Source organism: Cervus canadensis, chromosome 3 (assembly GCF_019320065.1).
Source record: "Cervus canadensis isolate Bull #8, Minnesota chromosome 3, ASM1932006v1, whole genome shotgun sequence".
In the NCBI taxonomy this organism is placed as follows: Eukaryota; Metazoa; Chordata; class Mammalia; order Artiodactyla; family Cervidae; genus Cervus; species Cervus canadensis.
Genome location: NC_057388.1, coordinates 42,406,582 through 42,429,477, shown reverse-complemented (window position 1 = coordinate 42,429,477; position 22,896 = coordinate 42,406,582). Strand labels below are relative to the sequence as shown.

At 39.0% G+C, this 22,896-nt stretch overlaps 1 protein-coding gene across 4 annotated transcripts in view; it reads left to right on the top strand.

The window, feature by feature from the left end:
- Positions 1-22,896, top strand: part of RELN (reelin) — a 523,209-nt gene that overhangs the window by 55,588 nt on the left and 444,725 nt on the right. For all 4 annotated transcript variants that reach the window (XM_043462977.1, XM_043462976.1, XM_043462975.1 and 1 more), the window contains exon 2: positions 20,203-20,313. In XM_043462977.1, the coding sequence (XP_043318912.1) occupies positions 20,203-20,313 (111 nt within the window). The remainder of the gene's footprint in view (positions 1-20,202; positions 20,314-22,896) is intronic.

The following is a 22,896-nucleotide window of genomic DNA, read 5'->3' as shown; positions in this document are numbered from 1 at the left end:
GAACTCTGTGGTGAAGAAGGTGAGGGTGAGATATTTCAAAAGAACAGCATGTACACTAACTATGGTGAAACAGATCACCAGCCCAGGTGGGATGCATGAGACAAGTGCTCCGGCCTGGTGCACTGGGAAGACCCAGAGGAATCGGGTGGAGAGGGAGATGGGAGGGGGGATCGGGATGGGGAATAAGTGTAAATCTATGGCTGATTCATATCAATGTATGACAAAACCCACTGAAATGTTGTGAAGCAATTAGCCTCCAACTAATAAAAAAATTAAAAAAAAAAAAAAGAAAATGCTATAAAAAAATTAAAAAAAGAAAAAAAAAATGAAAGTAATACACATTCAAATCTCATCACTTCCTAATTGCTTTACTACATTTTACTATTGTTTACATCTCTTGCATCTCTTTGGGGAAAATACCCAATGGTGAAGTAATGGTGTGCTGCTGTTTCCCTTCCCAATTCAGCTCTCTCAGTGAGGTAGCAGCTGGTGCCTTGACATGAGCCATGGTGGGAGTTTGTAATATTTATAAAACACCAGAATCTTTTGCCCAGAGAGGCAGTTGTTGCACATTTAGCAATATACCACTGCCCATAGCCTTAAACCGTGGCATTTGATTGTGCTCCAGTATGCTTCTAACTGCAAAATCTGCATCTCTGATCCAGAGGACTTTTTCTGGAAGGTCACTTCGTTCATGCCCAAGTTCACTGAAGGCAGGAGCTAATTCCCCCAGGAGCAGCCTTCACAGTGAATGACGAGAATCAGTGTATAAATATCCCAGCTCCCTTCACCCTCAAGGGGGATAATTTTGAGGCAAGTGTTCTATACTGTTCCCCAAAGTTTTCCCACAAGATTAAGTGTCAGTTGCCCACAATGGTATCTTATTTCATATTGTGCTTTCTATCACCTTCCCTTCCCTTATCACTTCTTTTCACTTCTGTCTCTCTACCTTGCCTCTGAGGGAGTTGTGTAGAAGGAAGAGGAGTAGTGCAGTGTGGAAGGTGGAAGCATATTGGAGAGCTTTGGGGTAGGATCAAGGGAAGAAGCAGAGGTATGATTTCCTGTGAGAATTAATGATAAACCTGCCAGATGGCAGACATAGGTGGTGATGTTCTCATAGCTGGCAGAAAAGCAAGATGGAGGAGTCATGCGGGGCTTTGACTGTATTCACTTAATTCTAATTCAAAATCATACTTAGAGCTGGGTGTATTTTCTGAAAATATACTTAGTCTGTTAGGTACTGTAATCAGTGGTATAGGGATGTGATGAACCATTGCCACTAGTTCCAAGAAGCTTATAACCTACCAAGGGATATCAGATGTATGCACATAAATATTTCAAGGTAGAAGATGGTGCGCTTTACATATGAGAGTGATTGCAGCTCTCAGGAAGGAGAATGAAGGCTTCGGTGGATATGGAATGTGGTATTGTAGTTTTTAAAAACTTTGTTTTTTATTGAGGGAACATAGGTTTATATATTACGTGTTTCATGTGTGTGTCATTATATTTCTACTTTTATATACACTGTAGCATGCTCACCACCAAAAATTTAGATTTCATCTGTCAACATGCAGTTAATCCCGTTTATCCATTTGCACCCCCCTCACACCCACCTCTGTTAACTACTATTCTATTCTCCATATCTGTCTGTTTGTTTTTGTTTGGTTTATTTTTATTCACTTGTTTTTTGTTTGTTTTTATTTTGGTCACTCTGGTTTTGTTTTGTCTTTGTTTTGTTCGTTTTTACACATGGGTGAAGTCACACAGTATTTATCTTGCTCTATCTGATTTATTGTACTTAACATAATACTCTTAGGTCCATCCATGTTGCAGATGGCAAGACCTCATCTTTTATGATTGAATAGTATTCCATTTGTGTGTATGCATATATACCACATGTTCTTTATCCATTCATCTATTGATAGGCACCTAGATTGTTTCCATATCTTGGCTATTGTAAATAAAACTGTGATGAACATAGGGTGCCTATATCTTTTTAAGTTACTGTTTTTGTTTTCCTTGGATGAATACCCAGAAGTGGAATAACTGGATCATGTGTTAATTCTGTTCTTAATTTTTTGAGGAGTCTCCATACTGCTTTCCATAGTGGCTGCACCAGCTTAAATTTCCAGCAGTAGCACACAAGAGTGGTCTTTTCTCTACATCCTGACCAACACTTGTTATTTTTTGCCTTTTTGATAATAATCATTTTATCAGGCATGAGGTAATAGTGTGATTTATAATAAAAAATGTGTATTTGTTCTTCATCCCTGTTTCTGGCACAGAATTCCTAAAACTCCTGGGATTTCCTAAGTGGTGAGAGCTATTAAACATGTCGTTTGTTATTATAATGAGGTGACTTTTAGAAGGCACCTAAGGATGGGGACAGGTTGCCAGTGGGGCCAGCAACATGATTAGAGGATTGGAACTTTCAGCCTTCCACCCCTCCCTCCAGGGAGGGGAAAGGGACTAAAGATTGAGTTACAGCCAGTGATTTTGTCAGTCATAGGTATATACTGAGCCTGCATAAAAACCCAAAAGGATGGGGTATGGGGAGCTTTCATGTTGGTGAACTTATAGAGATTTGGGTAGAGTGGGACACTTGCAGAGCGTGGAAGCTCTGTGTTTCTTCCCACATACTTCACTCTAAGCATTTCTTCCATCTGACTGTTGGTTCATCCTTTAATAGCCTTTGTAATAAACCACTGATGTGAGCCTCACTAGCAAATTGATCAAACCCAAAGAGGGAGTTGTGGCAACCTTGGATATATGATGCTTGAATATATGTGCTTTGGTTAGAAGCACAGGTGACAGCCTGGACCTGTGATTGGCTTCTGAAGTGGGAGGCCGTCTTGTGGGACTGAGCCCTTAATCTGTGGAATGTGCTGCTGTCTCTGGGTAGACAGTGTCAGAACTGAGTTGAATTGTAGGACTCCCCATTGGTGTGGTGTCAGAGAATTGCTTGATGGCATGAGAAAATCCCCCCATGTGTTGGAATTGGTGATAAGAATTGTAGGGAGCATCCCTGGTAGCTCAGATGGTAAAAAGTCTGCCTGCAGTGTGGGAGACCCGGGTTCAATCCCTGGATCAGGAAGATCCCCTAGAGAAGGAAATGGCAACCCATTCCAGTTTTTCTTGTCTGGAAAATCCCATGGACGGAGGAGCCTGGTCAGCTATAGCCCATGGGGTCACAAAGAGTTGGGCATGACTGCGCGACTTCTCTTTCTTTCTTTTTTCCTGAAGGAGGGACATTTAGATAAGACCTTGAGGAACTGGAGGGATTTCAACAGGGAGAGATGGAAAAGAGAGGAGTTCTGGGTAAATAAAATAGTGAGAATAAAGGCCTGAAACTGGGAAAGCAATCCTTGAGTTCATCTTCTATGAAATGTAGAGGTACACAGGAGCGTGGAATTGGAGGAAAGCCTGGAAAGGTGATTTCTAGGCAGTTTGTGGAGGACTGGAGGAAATTCTGGTGACTTCTTCCTATGCCTTCTAATATAAGTGTTTAAGAGGCAGTGAAACTTTGTAAGGGTTCTAATCTTTTGAGCACAGGCTCCAAAAGGGAATTTTATAAGACTCGAGAGGGACAGGGGTCTCTAAGGAGTCGATTCTAATGATAAATTATAACTTGTTATAATAAAGAGTAAAGGGGAGACAGCCCTTATCAACTTGGATTTCAAAAATTACTGAAAAAAGGCAAAAGAGAGAGGCAGACAAGGAAGCATATGCCCTGAAGAATGCTTGAGGGAGGTCCAGGACGGAAGTGAACTGAAGCTTGGAGAAAACTGATATGTGCTAGAGAGGCATTGACGGTTTCTTCCTCCAAATTAATATGTTGAAGTCCTAATTCTCAGCATCTCAGAATAAGACTGTATTTGTAGAAAGGCCTTTAAAAAGGTTGTTAACTTAAAAGGAGATCTTTTAGGTGAGACTTACTCCCATATGACTGATGTAATTATCAGAAGGGGAAGTTTGGACATGAACATATGTGTATACAAAGAAGGACACAGTTTGAAGGTGGCCATCTGCAAGCCAAGGAGAGGGCCCAGAAGAAATAGAAGCAAAACCTGTTGACACCTTGATCTTGGACTGCGAGCCTCCAGCACTGTGAGAATTTCGTCTGTTATTTAACCCACCCAGTCTGTGGTACTTTGCATGGCAGAAGTAAGCAATGGATGGGCCTTGGCTTGGGGCAGATGATATAGTCAATCTTCATTTTTCATAGGTTCCATGTTTACAACTTTGTCTACTTGATAAAAAATTATTGGTAACCCCCCAAATTAATATTTGCTCCTCTTTTGCAATCATTCTCAGAACTGCCAGGCTTGTATTTTCCCAGCTGAGGTCATCTTGTTTCAACCCTCATACTATAAACAAGTGTCCTTCTCACAGTCTATTTAAGTGTGATCTCTTAAGTGTGATCTCTTCCATTTTTGTGTGTTTTTTTTTTTCTAGGCAATTTTGCTGTTTTAAATGGTTCCCAAGTGGTAGTACTAAGGTGCTGAAAAGATAAGCTTGACTCAGACCTGAGTCCTAGTGTGCTGGCCCTAAGTTAAATGTTAATGAATCAACAGTACCTATTAAATAAGGTCGTCTTTAAACAGGAGCATGCATAAAACAAAGCTATGTAATGATGGATTGGTAAAAATGTTGTGATGAGTGGCTCAAAGAAACCTAAACCTGTCTGTTCTCTAGGAACAGTGGTCAGTATTCATTAATTCAGTGTTTGTGGTGTCTTTCTAGAACATAACTACCAGAAATAACCACACTCAACCGTATGATATTGGAAGATGGTGGGAAAGTCTAGCTATCCAAATTCTGTTTTCACCTTTCCACCAAGAAGCTTATTCCAAATGAAAAATGTAGAATCCAAATACCTTTAGAAAAGAGTTGAAACTCAAGATAGAAAAAGAGGTAGTAAGAGCATCTAACCCTGGACGTGAGCTCAGTTCTCCAGCCATGGTATCGAAAATGTACATGTGGTTTTTGAGCCATTATTTCTCTGTCTCATGGGTAATAATAGTACCATGAGCACTTCTGATAGTAAAATTCCAGCAACCGCAGACCTTTAACCTCATGTTGCTCCCTTAGTAAATTCTGAAAATTCTAATGACCTACTAGCAATCAGAAAAGAGAGGGTGCACCATAGCATCCAGAAAGGGTTTCCTACAAGATACAGTAACTTAACCTCCGCTATCTTCTCCCCACTTATTTTTGTTGGTATTGAATCCATAACTTATGTAACATTTTGAAAATGTTTGCCAAGTTCAGGAAATAGCTAGCTATTTTTATTACTGATTCAGAGTCAGGACATACAGTAGGGTCTCCATTTGCCTAAAAGTCTCCACAGGTTCTGACATTGCTCTGTAGTCCTTGCTCCAAATCTACTGCCTTGGCTGCTGATCCTCATTTTAGATTCATTTCTGTCCTCCTCAGTAAGAGAAAAGTCACTGCACATGTGAGATCTCCTAAGAACAGGTGTCCCATTACATCCTCATTTTGTTAAACATCATTTGCACTAGGAGGAAGTTGCAGTGTAATAAAAGGCAAAGTAGTTTTTTACTGTAGTGGAATTCTTAATATAGTTTCAATTCAATTATAATTTTTAGTCCTGTGGTTAGCCTTCACTGGAAATTCTGTTTCCCATGAGGTATCAATCTGGAGCTTTTCATATCGCTATAATTGGTCTATTTCATAACCACCTACACAGAATTTACCGGGTTGGAAACTTGTTAGACCTGCTAATTCCTGGGCTTTATACCAATCCTGTAGAATCAGAATCCCTGATGGAGTCAAGTGGGGGAAGGGGGAGACCTAGTAATCTGAATTTTAAGATGTTTCTCAGGTAACTGGAAGTTTTGGTTAATAAAGTAAAATAATCTTTGGGAGAATTTAGTCTGGCTCATGATTCTACCAGATACTCATTATTTGACTAAAAAGTAATACTTTCATTAGTGACTACTTGTAGAATATGAGTCCATCTGTGTTGAATAGATATTATAACTGATATTTTAAAATTCTGTTTAGAATTCTGTCTTAGATAAGCATTTCTGTATATAAATACTTGCAAATAAAACATGTGAGTTTATAAAAATGTATCTATATTCAAGCTTGCCTTTTATTCAACTCTTTTTTTATAGAAATCTTCAACTTAAGAATTTATATCAATTTTCTCAAGAAAAACACCCCAACAAATCAAAAACACATATGCACTAAGGCTAAATTAAGATTGTCTTAGAAATCCTACAGCAGAAAATAAGGACTACTACAGGTGCAAAACACATTTAGTCCTTTACAACTCCTTTCATTTAAACAGTTTTTGCATAATTGTTCACTTAACTTTTCCCTATATTCCTAAGCCTAACATATTTCTTGATAATTATTCACACCTGGAGTTTTTCTTTATCTTCATCTTTGGAAAACTGTCTTATGGTTGTATTAAAAATGCAAATTTATAGTAAAGTACAAGAGATTTTAGTATTTTAAAAAGGAGTTTAAAACTCATGATACTAAATGCCATGTGGTAAAATATAAGGGGTGACATTTTCCATCTTTTACACATCAGAGAAATAGTATATGTAATTATAATTTGATGTTATATAAATTAGTTATACATTTATTCTTTCTTTTATAGCTTATCAAAGAACTATCAGATAGCATCTGTCAATGTAAATGTCATTTAAATTATTTTCTTATTTAGTTATTATTCTTATCTAAAATTCTTAGAAAAGTATTTAGTTGTAGCTTATTTAGAAGAGCCACTAGCTGTGCCTGTACATGAACATTTCTCTGTCACATCATTTACTTAACATTATTTTGTGAATTTCAATGCTAGCAATTTTGGAGTTTATGATTTAGATTTTAAAATATGGAATAAGGATGTTTCTGCAAGTGGACAAGAACGGTTACTCAAATACTGTTTTTATAAACATCTAGATGGTTCACATTATATTACCAGTATCAGGTAGTAGCACTTTGTAAATATTTGTTTAGTGAATGAATGAGCTGGGCAGGACACATGTACATACACACACACAGACACACACAAACTAGGTCTGATTAGTCTGACTATAAAGTAAATGAGAATATTCTATTTTTCCTATTTAAGTTAATTGTAGAGTTTCATAGTTTATTTTTTCCATATGTATGCCATATGTGTAATGACCTCAGTATGTATTTAAATGGACGCTTTGATGTTACCACAGTTGCTTGTAATTAGTTGAGTGAATTGAAATGAACATACTGAAGTGCCAAATGAGAATACTATGAAAATGCCCTTTTTGTAAAAAAGAAAATATTTCTACAGCTACATTTAGTTTAACTATCTCTATTAGCAGTTCTGTTAATTGTTGGTTATTAATGTTGATTTAGTCAATCTACAAACATAAGAGATATATGATACATCTCTGTCACATAACATATAGATATATATTACACACAATTACCATGTTGAAAATTTGTAATAGTATATTATCAATATGTTAAGTTGCAAACAAAAGCATACCTTTATGTTCTGTACAACTTGGGATGCTATTCGGAGTCACCCTGTGATTTGTTACATGAACTCAGATTTTCTTTAGTTACGCTAGTCAAAACCACATTTTGGAGGAATTGTGGGAGCACTTCATGTTAAAAAATATCCAAGATAGAGTAATAAAAACAAAATAACTGCAGGCCCTTTTAATTGTGTAAATTCTTTAAACATCTGATTGTTCTGGAAAAAATTACATGTGTACTTATTCCCTAGGCATCTGTGCTTTTTACCATAACATGTTTACCTGTATATGTGCTTATAAGATTTCTAGGCTTATTTTCCCCCCTAGAAAACCTTAATTAACATCCATATGTTAAAGGAAACATTCTTAGAACTTCTTTGGAAAGGTTAGAGTTAATAAGTCTCCCAAAATTCTTTCTTTTAAAGCTAATTTTTGCTTAAATTTTAAAAAGTTATGATGAATTATAGACTAGGTAGTCTTTCGTTTAAAAAAATAAAGAACAAAAGGGTAAAAATTGCTGAAAATCTGAACACCACATTCTTATTCACATCACTTTAATAATTTATCGAGTGCAGGGCCAACAATATGAAATTTTCATGTATGAGTATCATCTGACCTCATATAAAAGTAACACATGAAAAATAAGGGCAGAGATAAATCACAAATACCAGTAATTCTTGGCAACAGTTCTCTCAGTTATAATAAAGTGCTGTTTATAAAGAAAATAAGTGTTTTTGTTTTTAGAAACTAAACAATTTTATCACTATTTGTAGGGATTTTTGAAACTTCAGAATCGTGTTATGAAAGCCAAAAGTGGATGACAGGAAAACATCATTACTGCTTTAACTTCACTTGGGACTAAAAGTAGGGTAAATCATTGTAAAACCCTATTTTTCTCCTTTATATTCAAGATCACTAGTAAAGAATTTGTGTTTAGCATAAATTGAACAATCTTAAGGCAGTTTCAAAAATATTGTTCAGGACCTCACCTCAGGTGCTTATTCTGAACCTAGGTCTCCAAGTCTCAGGAAGGGATTTCACCTAAATAAGATATGTGAGATTTTATCCCAGTTGTTAGTGTTTTCAGAAATGCTGGTGAGAGAGAGAGAGACAGAGACAGAGAAAGGGAAAGAAAGAGACAACCCTGGGGCATAAAGGAAAGGGAATGATGAGGGATAGAGAAACAAAAGATTTACATTAACACTGATGTTTAAACTTACTTCCAAAGGGCTTAATTTTAAAAATAATAAGTTCACAAACACATTTGACTGCATCTATTTTATCTCCTAGGAAGAATTTAAAGGAGGGAAAAACCTCAGTGGCTCTCCTTTTATTATTGGTGGTGCTGGAAAGATAAGACTTAGAGACTCCTTGTGGCTCATCTGATTCTGTGAATCTGTAATATAAATATATCATAATAGACTTCCACAGAGATGCTGGATTCCTCTTCCAGCCAGCAAAGAACATTTTTATAAACCCTCAAAAGTGTTTTAATACATCATTAAATTTTGCATGTAATAGGTTCCCTGCACCTGTCATAATCCCCAGACCATACTCAGTTTTCACCCTGCTTTCAGATGGAAACAAAGGTGGGAGGGCGTTTGCCAGGCCATGCTCCCTCTGTTTACAGAGGTGGACTGATCCAGGGCTTTCTGACCTTATTATTGTGATCTTCAACTTAGTCCTCCATCACCCTGCATTTAGTCCTCCCTAGAGGCCGTTCTTTCTGCCCTCTTTGGCAGGGACAAAAGTACATAGCCAAAAGCCATATAAAATGAAAAAGAGGAGTTATAATAATAATGATCTTTTCTTTAAAAAGGGCTGTGATAATTGGTGCAGCAGACATCAGGTTAAATGCTGGGCAGACGCCCGAGAGACTGTACTCATGCACTTGGGGTTTGAGGGTACCACTGTGCCACTGCCTTCCGAGAGAAGGCCAAGCCCCTGCCACCCATCTTCCAGGAGATGAATGAAGTGCATTTGGGATGAGGAGCATGGCTTCCATTTCTTACAGCCACCTTTTCCATGCCATGTAAAGTGTGTTTCTCAACCCACCCTCACCTCTTTGTTTCAGCATTCTCGTGGATGAAAGCATGTATTTATAGTACTTATTTCATAGGGATATTGAAATGATTAAATATTCTTATAAGACTTAACCACAGCACGTGGCATATAGTGGTCAGATACTGTTTAGCTGTGATGATCATGACGATGATGAAGAGGAGGAGGAGGGATGGAGGTGACAATTACATTTGAGGGTAAAATGCTGTTAGAGATGTTCTAGGTCAGCCATTTAATAGAGATTTACAGAAGCAGGAAAGAGTGAGTGAGGTTCAGTTAGCAGTGCCTCTCTAGAGACTGACACTGGTGGACAGCCGTAATCTTCCTCTTGTGCCTCTTTCAAATAGCTGTTAGAGTAAATAGGTAAGGCATGAGTGATCTCTCTCTACCTCTCACAAGGCTAACTGGAGTCTATTTGTTCCTCGTCTCATTGTAAGATTTCTGTGTCCAGTTCATTGCTATGGATTCATTCCCTCTATCTCAGTGAATCTTGACCTCCAGTCATTTCTTTTACATGTCAGTGGGATTTTTTTTCCCAGCTATTGTTGGTTTGGGGATGTTATTATTGAAATGGCTGGCTGAATATTTGAAAACCACATAAAACCATGTCATAATGGAATTAATAAATGTAATGAAAAGTAGTTTGAGGATCATGTTTTTATAGAGATTTTAAATGTAGATTATAATGTATTTTTAGATAGACTCTATTTGGTACTCAAGGCTAGTGGCACTTTAAGGAAGAATCAGTAGTTGAACACATCATGTTGATGAAATTTTGTGGCAAATAAACTGAGTTGATTTCATTTTCAGAGTAATATGTTTGTTCCTCAGGCTATTTAATCTGTTCCGTATTCAAAGGCAAATGAGTTTCTGTTCATAAGGCAAAATGCAGCAACATTTTTTTAAAAATATTGACAGTATTAGTTCTGGTGCTTTTCATTTTCAACATAAAAATAAGAAATGGAAGCTCTTTGCAATAGGTGCATTATCACTAATACTTAATTTCAAGATTTTTGCAATTTTCTGTCCTCTGATGTTTGTCATCTTGGAAGAAAAGGAAACACCATTTCAAATATTATAAAATATGTTTCTTTTCTGCACATATTAAAGGTCTTTTGTATAAAGTAGTAATGGAATATGCTTGAAGTGATCAAAATTTAATGGCCCATAGAGCATTTGTAAGCCAGAAGCTTTAGGATGAAATGCAAACAGCATTAAATGTCTAAATTTATTTTCTTCCAGACTTTCATCTTGCAGTGATTTTCTGCAAGAATGGTATAGGGTCTTATTGGAAACGGTTAATAGACGCTATAATAGATAATAACTGACTCTGTAATTAGTCATTTTAAGACAGAGGTTCTCTTTGAGCCACTGATAAGAATTGAATTGTGTCACTACATCATGTTTTCATTCAGCTGTCACCACCCGGCAATCCATATTCATAGGCTCCCAGCGCTAAGCTCATTGCCAATTTAACACAGATGTGAGAGAGATACATACAACCTCCTCAGCCTTTTGATCCTTTCTTATTTTTCATTTGAGGAAATGGCAGAGTAGCTTCAGAGTGAGGATAAGAGTGTCTTAGTGACAAAATTATGAGAAGATTAATTTGGTATGTACCTAAAATATGTATATATACAGACATATGCACACACAAAGTATATATATATATACAAAATAACCACTTTTATGGTTAAGTGTAAAATTCAACCAAAAATTTCTTAGATATTTCTGATTTTTTGAGTACTACAATAAAAATACTGCATTAATTTTTTATTTTTGCTTCCTTTCGGGAGAAACTTCTCTACTTTCATATTCCTGAATGAATAGCACTGGTCCTTTTTTTTTTCTGTAGAAGAGATAGAGATTTAACAATTTTAGTTACATTGGCTATACTATATTCTCAGTTATATTTTATTTTTATGTTACTTTATGTTGTAACAAGGGCTTCCCAGGTGTCTCAGTGCATAAAGAATCTACCTACAATGCAAGAGATGCAGGTTCGATCCCCTGGGTCAGGAAGATCTCCTGGAGGAAGGCATAGCAACATACTGCAGTGTTTTTGCTTGGAGAATCCCACAGACAGAGGAGCCTGGTGGGCTATAGTCCATAGGGTCAGAAAGAGTCAGACGCAACTGAAGCAACTGATTGCACACCCACGATGATGTAACGTGTTTCTGTATGGTTAATTTTTTAAAAACTATTTATTTAATTTTTAAAAGTATATATAATTTTTAAAAGTTACTTTCCATTTATAGTTATTACAAAATATCGGCCATATTTTCTGTGTTGTTCAATACATTCTTGAGCCTGTCTTATACACAGTAGTTTTTACCTTCCACTCCCTCCATCCCTGTAATGCCACTCCCCCACTGGTAACCACCAGTTTATTCTCTGTATCTATAAGTTTGTTTCTTTTATGTTATATTCACTAGTTTGTTGAAGATTCCACATATAAGTGATATCATACAGTATTTATCTTTCTCTGACTTTTAGCATAATGCCCTCCAGGTCCATCCATGTTGCTGCAAATGGCAAAATTTTGTTCTTTTTTGTGGTTGAATAGAATTCCATTGTATACAACAGTTTCTTTATCCATTCATCTGTCAGTGGGCGCTTAGATTGTCTCCATGTCTTGGCAATTGTAAATAATGCTCCTGTGAACATGAGGTGCATGTATCTTTTCTTATAGGTGTTTATTTTTCTTTCAGATATTGCATGGTTGAATTTTTTTTTTTTTTTTGCTAATCCAATAACAGAAAAATTTATTTAAAAGCACAGGACAGAGACTTAAAAAATAAAAATCTAGGCAGAATGTCCAAATAACTTTATAGCATGTATTATTATCTCCCTTTTTTAAGGAGTAGGGTCAATTACCTAACTTTCCATAGTTAGGTTGCATTATGATGCCGTAAGATTAAAGGAAGTGCGTGGTTGAATTTAACAAGCATCTATTGGGCTCTTCCTCTGGGCCAGGCTCTGTGGAAGTTAGAATGTTTCAATTATTGCATGTTACTAAACATCTATTTCTGCTTTATTGACTATGCCAAAGCCTTCCACTGTGTGGATCACAATAAACTGTGGAAAATTCTGAAAGAGATGGGATTATCAGACCACCTGACCTGCCTCTTGAGAAACCTGTATGCAGGTCAGGAAGCAACAGTTAGAACTGGACATGGAACAATAGACTGGTTCCAAATAGGAAAAGGAGTACGTCAAGGCTGTATATTGTCACCCTGCTTATTTAACTTATATGCAGAGTACATCATGAGAAACGCTGGGCTGGAAGAAGCACAAGCTAGAATCAAGATTGCCAGGAGAAATATCAACAATCAATAAGCCATCAATGCAGATGACACCACCCTTATGGCAGAAAGGGAAGAACTAAAGAGCCTCTTGATGAAAGTGAAAGAGGAGAGTAAAAAAGTTGGCTTAAAGCTCAACATTCAGAAAACCAAGATCATGGCATCTGGTCCCATCACTTCACGGGAAATAGATGGGGAGACAGTGGAACAGTGTCAGACTTTATTTTTGGGGGCTCCAAAATCACTGCAGATGGTGACTGCAGCCATGAAATTAAAAGACATTTACTCCTTGGAAGGAAAGTTATGACCAACCTAGATAGCATATTAAAAAGCAGAGACATTACTTTGCCAACAAAGGTCCGTCTGGTCAAGGCTGTGGTTTTTCCAGTGGTCATGTATGGATGTGAGAGTTGGACTGTGAAGAAAGCTGAGTGCCGAAAAATGATGCTTTTGAACTGTGGTGTTGGAGAAGACTCTTGAGAGTCCCTTGGACTGCAAGGAGATGCAACCAGTCCATCCTAAAGGAGATCAGTCCTGGGTGTTCATTGGAAGGACTGATGCTGAAGCTGAAGCTCCAGTACTTTGGCCACCTCATGTGAAGAGTTGACTCACTGGAAAAGAGCCTGATGCTGGGAGGGATTGGGGGCAGGAGGAGAAGGGGATGACAGAGGATGAGATGGCTGGATGGCATCACCGATTCGATGGATATGTGTTTGAGTAGACTCCGGGAATTTGTGATGGACAGGGAGGCCTGGCGTGCTGCGATTCATGGGGTCACAAAGAGTTGGACACAACTGAGTGACTGAACTGAACTGAACTGAGACCCTTCTCACTGGGGTCAGTGAGAGGAGAGAGGGAGCTTTCCCTAGGAGGTCAGAAGAGACTTCTTGAGAGAGATATCATTTGAGCCTGTCCCTGAATGATGGATAGAATTTCGGCAAAAGGACGCCAGGAAAGTAACTCGTGGTGAAGGTACCCTTTAAAGAAAGGCAAGGAAACCGGTTAGTTAAGAATATGTCCTAGTTGAAGTGGATCAGAGGGTATTTACAGCTAAAATGGGGAAAATTGACTGGAAAGGCTGGTTATGGCCACAACAAGAAGGACTTTGAAATCATACTAAATATAAGATTTTAATCTGTGGGTGATAGGGAGCTAGAGATATTTGTTGAACAATTGAATTATGTGATCTGATAAGACACTTATGCTTTCTGATTATAAGTAATAATATAACTTGCTTTATTTCTTCCCTAAAATGTACTGGTAAGTTCAAAATTTTACTTGTAGTCCATATTATTTATATTGCTTTTTTCCCCTCTATAGTTAAAGTGGCTAGTTCTCCATACAAGAGTTTTTAATGAAAATATTAAAAGATAAAAAAAAATTGAATCAAAGGAAAAACGTCTTCTGGAAAAGAATTTTATAAATTTACCATGAACATTTGTAAAACCATGAAAATAAGTAGATCATATGGCAGACTGAATTGTTTAAATGTGTTTACCTATTTAAGCCATTAAGTTATTATCAGATGATTTTTATATAAACCACTGACCCTTCTGTATCTGGAGAAAGAGAGTCCAAGGCAGAGGAAAGAGCTAGTACAAAGGCTTGATATAAGTGATTACAGCAAGGAGGCTAGTATACCTGCAGTGGGGTGAGCCAGGAGGAGAGCAGAAGGTGATGAGAACAGAGAGGGAACAGTGACAGATCATGTAGGATCTTGTTCAGTTCAGTTCAGTTGCTCAGTCATGTCCGACTCTTTGCGAGCTCATGAATCGCAGCACGCCAGGCCTACCTGTCCATCACAAATTCCCGGAGTCTACTCAAACCCATGTCCATCGAATCGGTGATGCCATCCAGCCATCTCATCCTCTGTCATCCCCTTCTCCTCCTGCCCCCAATCCCTCCCAGCATCAGGCTCTTTTCCAGTGAGTCAACTCTTCACATGAGGTGGCCAAAGTACTGGAGCTTCAGCTTCAGCATCAGTCCTTCCAATGAACACCCAGGACTGATCTCCTTTAGGATGGACTGGTTGCATCTCCTTGCAGTCCAAGGGACTCTCAAGAGTCTTCTCCAACACCACAGTTCAAAAGCATCATTTTTCGGCACTCAGCTTTCTTCACAGTCCAACTCTCACATCCATACATGACCACTGGAAAAACCACAGCCTTGACCAGACGGACCTTTGTTGGCAAAGTAATGTCTCTGCTTTTTAATATGCTATCTAGGTTGGTCATAACTTTCCTTCCAAGGAGTAAATGTCTTTTAATTTCATGGCTGCAGTCACCATCTGCAGTGATTTTGGAGCCCCCAAAAATAAAGTCTGACACTGTTCCACTGTCTCCCCATCTATTTCCCGTGAAGTGATGGGACCAGATGCCATGATCTTGGTTTTCTGAATGTTGAGCTTTAAGCCAACTTTTTTACTCTCCTCTTTCACTTTCATCAAGAGGCTCTTTAGTTCTTCCCTTTCTGCCATAAGGGTGGTGTCATCTGCATTGATGGCTTATTGATTGTTGATATTTCTCCTGGCAATCTTGATTCTAGCTTGTGCTTCTTCCAGCCCAGCGTTTCTCATGATGTACTCTGCATATAAGTTAAATAAGCAGGGTGACAATATACAGCCTTGACGTACTCCTTTTCCTATTTGGAACCAGTCTATTGTTCCATGTCCAGTTCTAACTGTTGCTTCCTGACCTGCATACAGGTTTCTCAAGAGGCAGGTCAGGTGGTCTGGTAATCCCATCTCTTTCAGAATTTTCCACAGTTTATTGTGATCCACACAGTGGAAGGCTTTGGCATAGTCAATAAAGCAGAAATTGATATTTTACTGGAACTCTTGCTTTTTCCATGATCCAGCGGATGTTGGCAATTTGATCTCTTGTTCCTCTGCCTTTTCTAAAACCAGCTTGAACATCTGGAAGTTCACAGTTTACATATTGCTGAAGCCTGGCTTGGAGAATTTTGAGCATTACTTTACTAGCATATGAGATGAGTGCAATTGTGTGGTAGTTTGAGCATTCTTTGGCATTGCCTTTCTTAGGGATTGGAATGAAAACTGACCTTTTCCAGTCTGGTGGCCACTGCTGAGTTTTTCCAAATTTGCTGGCATATTGAGTGCAGCACTTTCACAGTATCGTCTTTCAGGATTTGAAATAGCTCAACTGGAATTCCATCACATCCACTAGCTTAGAGCATTGGAGAGTTCTAAGCAGTGGAGTGATATGACTGGATGTCTTAAAAGAATTCCTCTGACTCTTATACTGGGAAGATACTGTAGAGAAGGGTAGAACCAGGAAGACCAGATTAATGTCTAATGCAACAATGGAGAGACGGTGATAGCTCAGAACAGTGTGGTGAGTGGTCAGGTTCTGGACATGATCTGAAGGCAGAACCAACATGATTTACTGATGGGCTTCATTCAGAGTATGGGAGAAGGTGGTTCCAAAATTAACTTAGACAGTTTTGGCCTAAGCAGCAGGAACAATGGTGCTGCCATCAGCAGAGTTGAGGAAGGCTGCAGGAGAAGCAGTTTTGGGGCGTGGGGTGGGTTTTCGATTTTGGTCATGTTGAAGTTGAGATGTCTCACAGACCTCTGAGTGGGAGTATTGAGTAGAAGTGTTAAGCAGTGTGTGTATGTGTGTGTGTGTGTGTATACAGAGAGAGAATGTATAAAGAGGTTTGGACTGGAGATAGCAATTTGAGAGTAGTCAGCTTATGGATGGTATGTAAAGCCAAGCGTCTCTAAGAGTAGTGTTTTTCTTATGATTTTTTTTTTCTAAGTCACTTAATGTTTAGAAATGATGTCTTGCATATTTAGCAAGGAAGGAGGCAGCAGAGGATGAGATGGTTGGGAGGCATCACTGACTCAATGGACATAAATTTGAGCAAACTCCAGGAGATAGTGGAGGAGAAGGGAGCCTGGCATGCTGCAATCTGTGAGGTCACAAAGAGTTGGACATGCCTTAGCTGAACAACAACACCTCACATGTTTAAGCCCACCTATGCATGACATTACCAAATAATAGATGTTCACATCACTGCTAGAAATAGAATCAAGTAGAAATAAGAGCTTCCTCAGTTGGAGCATAGCAAATTAATGATACTGGAAATTAAATACAGTTCTCCTAGTCATGAACTGTTTTCACTAGACCTTGCTGCTTCAGCACCCAAGAATCTAAGTAAAGAAAAGAACTGATCTGATGTAGGCTTCTTGTGTGGTCTGTGGAAGAATTAAGATCAGAATTTGCTTCATCCTTAGGTCTAAAGAGGCACTGGGTGGTGGTGAAGAGGGGAGGTCTGGCAAGGATTAATGATCTGGATGGATATCTAAGGGGCAAAATAGACTGTGGCCATGCTCAGTAACCCCATGAGTCACAGACCACCTAGACAGCTTCCTCGATGCATGTCTCTAAGGGACTGAAACTTCCCTAGATATATACAAGCCATCAATAAACTGAATCTATCAGTTGTCACAGCAGGCATGGCAGGGCTTATGTTTTGCTGGGAGGAACGTAGCTGTTTGAGGCCAGAAATGAATAATTGAGGGCAGTAGAAGAAAGATTGAGAGCTGCCATGCATGGCTTTTTTCTGTCTTAGCCACTTCTCTGAGAGTGTTTAGCTTCTGTTCTAAGTTAACATGAACAGATGCTTGAAGAATATCTTTTGGCAAGGAAGATAAATTAATAACAAGCTGGGGATGTTCATTTATCTTGGGCCCACTTGCAGTCACAGTTCAGACTTGAGTGAACTGTGGTCACAAATGAAGTAGTGGGTGGAAAGGGTACTTGGAGAACCCTGCAGGCAGCAGGACTCAGATGTGGGCAGTCCAGCGATTGGGCACACCCAGGCATCTAGCGAGGGAGATGCCAGGAGGTCTGTGCAGGAGCCCAGTTCTCAGGAAGGGAAGAGCAAAGCAGGGCTTTCAGGTCTAAAAAAGGGCAGGGAAAAGTAACCCACTTTTATTGATTCATTACTATATGCATGATAGTGTGTTAAGGATCTAGATACCTTGATAGGTAATAAACATTTGCCTTTATTTTTTACAGTAGACCTGATAGTATTATCCTTCCCTTTTGTGTATGGATATTCTATGAGTTTGAACAAACTCCGGAAGATAGTGAAGGACAGGGAAGCCTGGTGTGCTGTAGTCCCTGGAGTTGCAAAGAGTCAGACATGACTCAGTGACCGAACAGCAACAGTCAATGACTCACCCCAGGATCACACAAGGGACAAAGGTAGAGACAGGGTAAGACTCAAATTTAGTTTTGCCTCAATCCCCAAACCATAAGCCCTTACATTTTTCAGAGTCTTGGGAGTAGGAACCAGAATAGAAGCATAAAGAAATGCAGAGAAATCCACAGTGGCTGTGCTTGTGCCTTCACACCAGATAGGTGCCATCTTGCTGGACTGGAGTGGAGTGGATTGAGAGGCAGGAGGTAAAAGCAGGGGCCTGTGAATCCACAGCGAGGCTCTGCAGGCTGTGAAGGATGACCTGAGACAACAACATTTGAGTCCTGTGGTTCGTATAGGCAACTTAACAGGAAGTGACTTAATTCTAAACCTCCTAGATGGGAGGGGGACGTTTAAGGGCTTTTTATCTCACCGAACTGAAGGATGAAGGCATCAATAGAACCAGTTGTGGGTATGTGGGGTAAGCAAAACAGATGACTGACAACTAAGCTGTGATTCTATAAATGAGGAAATTTAGACTCTGAGAGGCAAAGTGGTTTTGCTGAAGAACAGATAGCAGCATATGAGGGTCCAGGACCCAGATCTCATCCCTTATCTGGCCTAGGTTTTAACCAACATGCCATGGGGGATACCTCCTGGCTGCCGTTGGCCTTCTTCTTTTCTAGTCAACAGTGATATTGACTCCTATAGCTTTCATTTTGCTTTGAAATACTCCTAATGCATGTGAATAATGTGGGAAAGAAGTTACTGAACAAAAGTTTGGCCATGGCCAGTTTGTGACTGTGGGATCTAGTTGGACACGGGGTTAGGGGCAGAGAGGCAGAGAGAAAAATGGGAGAGAAGCCAGATAAACAGCATCAAAAAGTTTAGATGTTATCAGATGGTCCCGGGCAAGGTTCCTCATTGTTCCATGCCACAGATTCCTCACTTGTATCCTGGGAATAGTAACAGAACCCCCTCTACAGAGATGTTCTGATAATGAAATGAGATAATGCATGTAAACTACTTATCTCAGTGCCCCGCTGAATGGTTTTCATGTGGTTTACATGCCAGCACTCATATCTGACTAAAGAATGTGGCGATGATTTACTTCAACATCCAGTGCCGTTTTGGGGGTAGTATGTTGTCAGGCTCTTCTGTTGATACGAGTGTTTTATGTATGTTTTATGATATGGAAGTTTCAAATCATTCTGCTCTACTCACTGGATTTCCTGGAGTTTAATTTAAACATTCTCATCACAGTTGATGTGACTCGAGTCATTCTCCTTACTGCCAGCAAGCATGATTTCAGTCTTACACTGTGTACTGCCACAATAATAATACCTTCTCTTGGCTGCTTCCTACAAATGACTTCATCTTGGTATATAATAAAGGCAATGCAAGAGAAAAAATTATTTTCAAGGAGGAAATTATGACCAACTTTTAGGGTGTGAGCAAGATACAATCTTAAGAAGCCAAACCTAAGTAGAGTACAGATACAGTTAATTTGACCTTTTTTTCCTCAGGAACATCCTGATTTTCTGGCTATGAAACCATTTGGACTCCTCTTGTAGACTTTGTTCTAAAACTTAAAGCATGCAGTGGTCTTCTTTTCTTGTTCTCAAAAGGAAAAGGGCTGACTGTCTTCATGCAAATTAGCCTGCTTTTGTTAAAGACTTCAGGGGACTCGTCTATGAAACACAGACTAACAATAAGAAGGGCAGCACAACTTACTGTTCTGCTTTCAGCTGGTGTAAGATTGCTTCCCACAGTATGGAATATTTAAAAAAATAAGAGTGTTTCATCACAATGCCAAAACTCCATCAATGCCTTTGACTGCCTTCAGGGGTGGTGGTGAAGGTGGGAAACCGACTATTCAGTACTACGTTATTTTCTGATGATTTTGCACATAGCTAGGGAAAGTGTAAATGAATGCGGAAAGGTGGGGCTGATGTGCTAAATTTAGGACCAGCGATTACAGACATTGGAGTTCTGAGTTTCTTTTTGCTCCTATGTAATTTTTGATATCAAGGAAATACTAAGTAGGGATAGTATAAAAATAATTTGTTAATAATGAGTAAAGACTGTTTTGACAGTGTCTAACACTTCAGAAATGTATCTCATTATTCTGACTGTATTAATTGAGGTTTCTTTTTTCCCCTGTGTTTCAGTGACAATTTCGACAAGCACCTTCTTTGATGGCTTGCTGGTGACTGGACTGTACACGTCTACCAGTGTTCAGGCTTCACAGAGCATTGGAGGGTCTAATGCATTTGGGTTTGGTAAGCTATATTTTATGCAGTTATAAGTCTTATTTTTGAAATATCTAAAAGTATTTGACATTTATTATTTCATAGAAAATAATCTGAAGTGATTTTTGTATGTTTGCTTAAAGTTAAGTGAGTTGAATTAAGTCATAAATATGCAACCAACCATGAGTTTGATGTGATGGCCATTCTATTCCTCTCTCCATGTACTGCTGCTATTACACTTGGTCCTGTGGGATTTGAGTAGATTCCTGTGTTCTGTCATTTAGGTTGATGGAATTGGAATTCATTCTGATGCCCATACATTTATTCAGTAACCTGTTTTTATAAACAGTTCTTAAAATCTTGGAGTAGGTGAAAAGTGTCGTGTTGTTTGGCAAGTAAGCATCACGCATAATGAAAGATAGCAATAATTGTTGAAATTATTGCATTCTCGTGAGTATTCATAAAACAATGTGATTTAATATTTAAAATACTTATATGGAGTCTTTGTCCTTAACCTGGAGATCTGGAAGTTTACTTAAGTGGAGGCAGAATGCTATGTGATGGTCACTGATCACAGAGGGTTCTAGCTTTGGAAATCTGTAGTTTACCCAAAGCTTGATAAACATGCCAATCTGGAATTCAGTAGACCCTTTACAGCATCAAAAATGCAAATATACTATATCAATTTATGTAAGACATGAAATCTCTGATCCTGCTCTGAGATTAGAAAACTGTATGAGATTTCCTCCATTAGTGTGAGAGAGAATTTCTTTATTGGAGGCAGCCATGTGTTCAATGTTTTATTTTTCCTAGAGTGTTTATTAAATAAATAAATTTTACCTACTTTTGATATATGAAGGAGCATCCGCTCTTTGTTGAGTCCCAGCAGAGCTCTGTCCAGGTGCATTACTGCTTGATGTCAGAGCAATAATGTTGAGGCTGCAGTGGTACCCTGCTGACCCAAGATGAGGTTCACAGCCTCAGGGTAAAGAAACCAAGAAGTCATTTAATCATCTTGTTAAAATTATCTGACATTGAGAATTTGCTCTATTTTTAAAAGATCCCAGGTAAGCTTTTATAATCTGTTGGTTACTACTTTTAAGGTCTAATCCTTCAGAAAAAATAAGATTCTCTTAAGTCTAAAAATTCCACTTTTTTATTCCCACCCTTACTGTGCTTTGTATAAGTGAGAGGTCAGTTATAATCATATATATATAATATGTGTACTTAAATATATGCCATACTATGTGTTATGTTATGTAGGATTTTCAAGTAGGGTTTCCAGATTTAACAAATAAAAATTTACAGGATACTGCCTAAATTTAAATTTTAGATAAAAGCAGTTTTAGGATAAGTATGCAGTATTTGGGATAAGATGTCCTGGGTTCTGCCTTAGCCCAGCTGAATCAGAACCTCTGAGAACAGGGCTTGGCATTGGCTCTCAGGTGATTTTACTGTTTATCCAGGGTTGAGAACCACTGTACTGGATCAGTCCATAGTCCACACCTTCAGCATCCCTGGGAACTTGTAACTAGAGAGTTCCTGGCCTTACTCCAGACTCAGTGAATCAGATATTGTGGGCGATGAGACAGTGTTCAGTTTTTTAATAAGCACTTGAGGTGATTTTGATGCCTACTAAATTTTGAGAACCACTTGTCTACATTAATTAAATGGGAGAGACATTATTTAAATGACCATATAAATATGTAATAGTAAATCTTGCTAGGGGCTAGCTAGGCAATGTACTGAGTGCTGGGAAAGGGTGTGACAGAGAAATGAAATCTAAACTGGAGTAAAATGGCATATAGTTACTTGCCCCTTTCCTGGGGAAGTCGCATTGAGCTGAGATGTGAAGAATGAGAAGGAATTAGCTCCCTGTGGAAGGTGGGGCACAGCACTCCTGAAGGAGAGAACAGTAGATGCAAAGGCCTCAGAGGCTGGCTGTGTTCTAGGGATGAAAAGAAAACCTTGGAGTGACTGACTTGAAACCCAGAGGGAGAGAGATAAGTCCAGATAGGAGACCATGGCCAGAGCATTCAGGACCAGAGGGTGCTTTGGGGGTCTCAGCTGACAAGTGACTTGAACAGACTTCCATTTTAAAGGGATCACTCTGTTGTCAGCATGGAGAACAAACTGTCAGGTCCAGGAGTGGGTGCAAAGAGACTGTTCAGTGGTTAAAGGTCTGATGTGACAAGGCATGGAAGGAGTCCAGGTGCACACTGACATCGGCCAAGGCTGGACCAGAAGGAGCATATGTGGGGGGTGTGGTCAGGGTAAGGCTGTGCACCATGCATGCAGTCAGCCAGACCTGCTCACAGATCCAGACCCCAGCCTTCATTAGTCATGTGCCTCAGCCACGTTGCTTACTAAGCTTAGTTTCCTCATCTATGAAATGCTGATGACAGTGACACCTGCTTTCCTAAGGTGTTGAGCAGTGGCAAGGATGAAAGGAGGTGATAAAGCCCTCACCACATAGAAAATATTTAGTAAAACTTGTTGTTCAGTCACTCAGTTGTGTCCAGCTTTTTGCGACCCCATGGACTGCAGCATGCCAGGCTTCCCTGCCCTTCACCATTGAAGTAAAACTGCTGCTGCTGCTGCTAAGTCACTTCA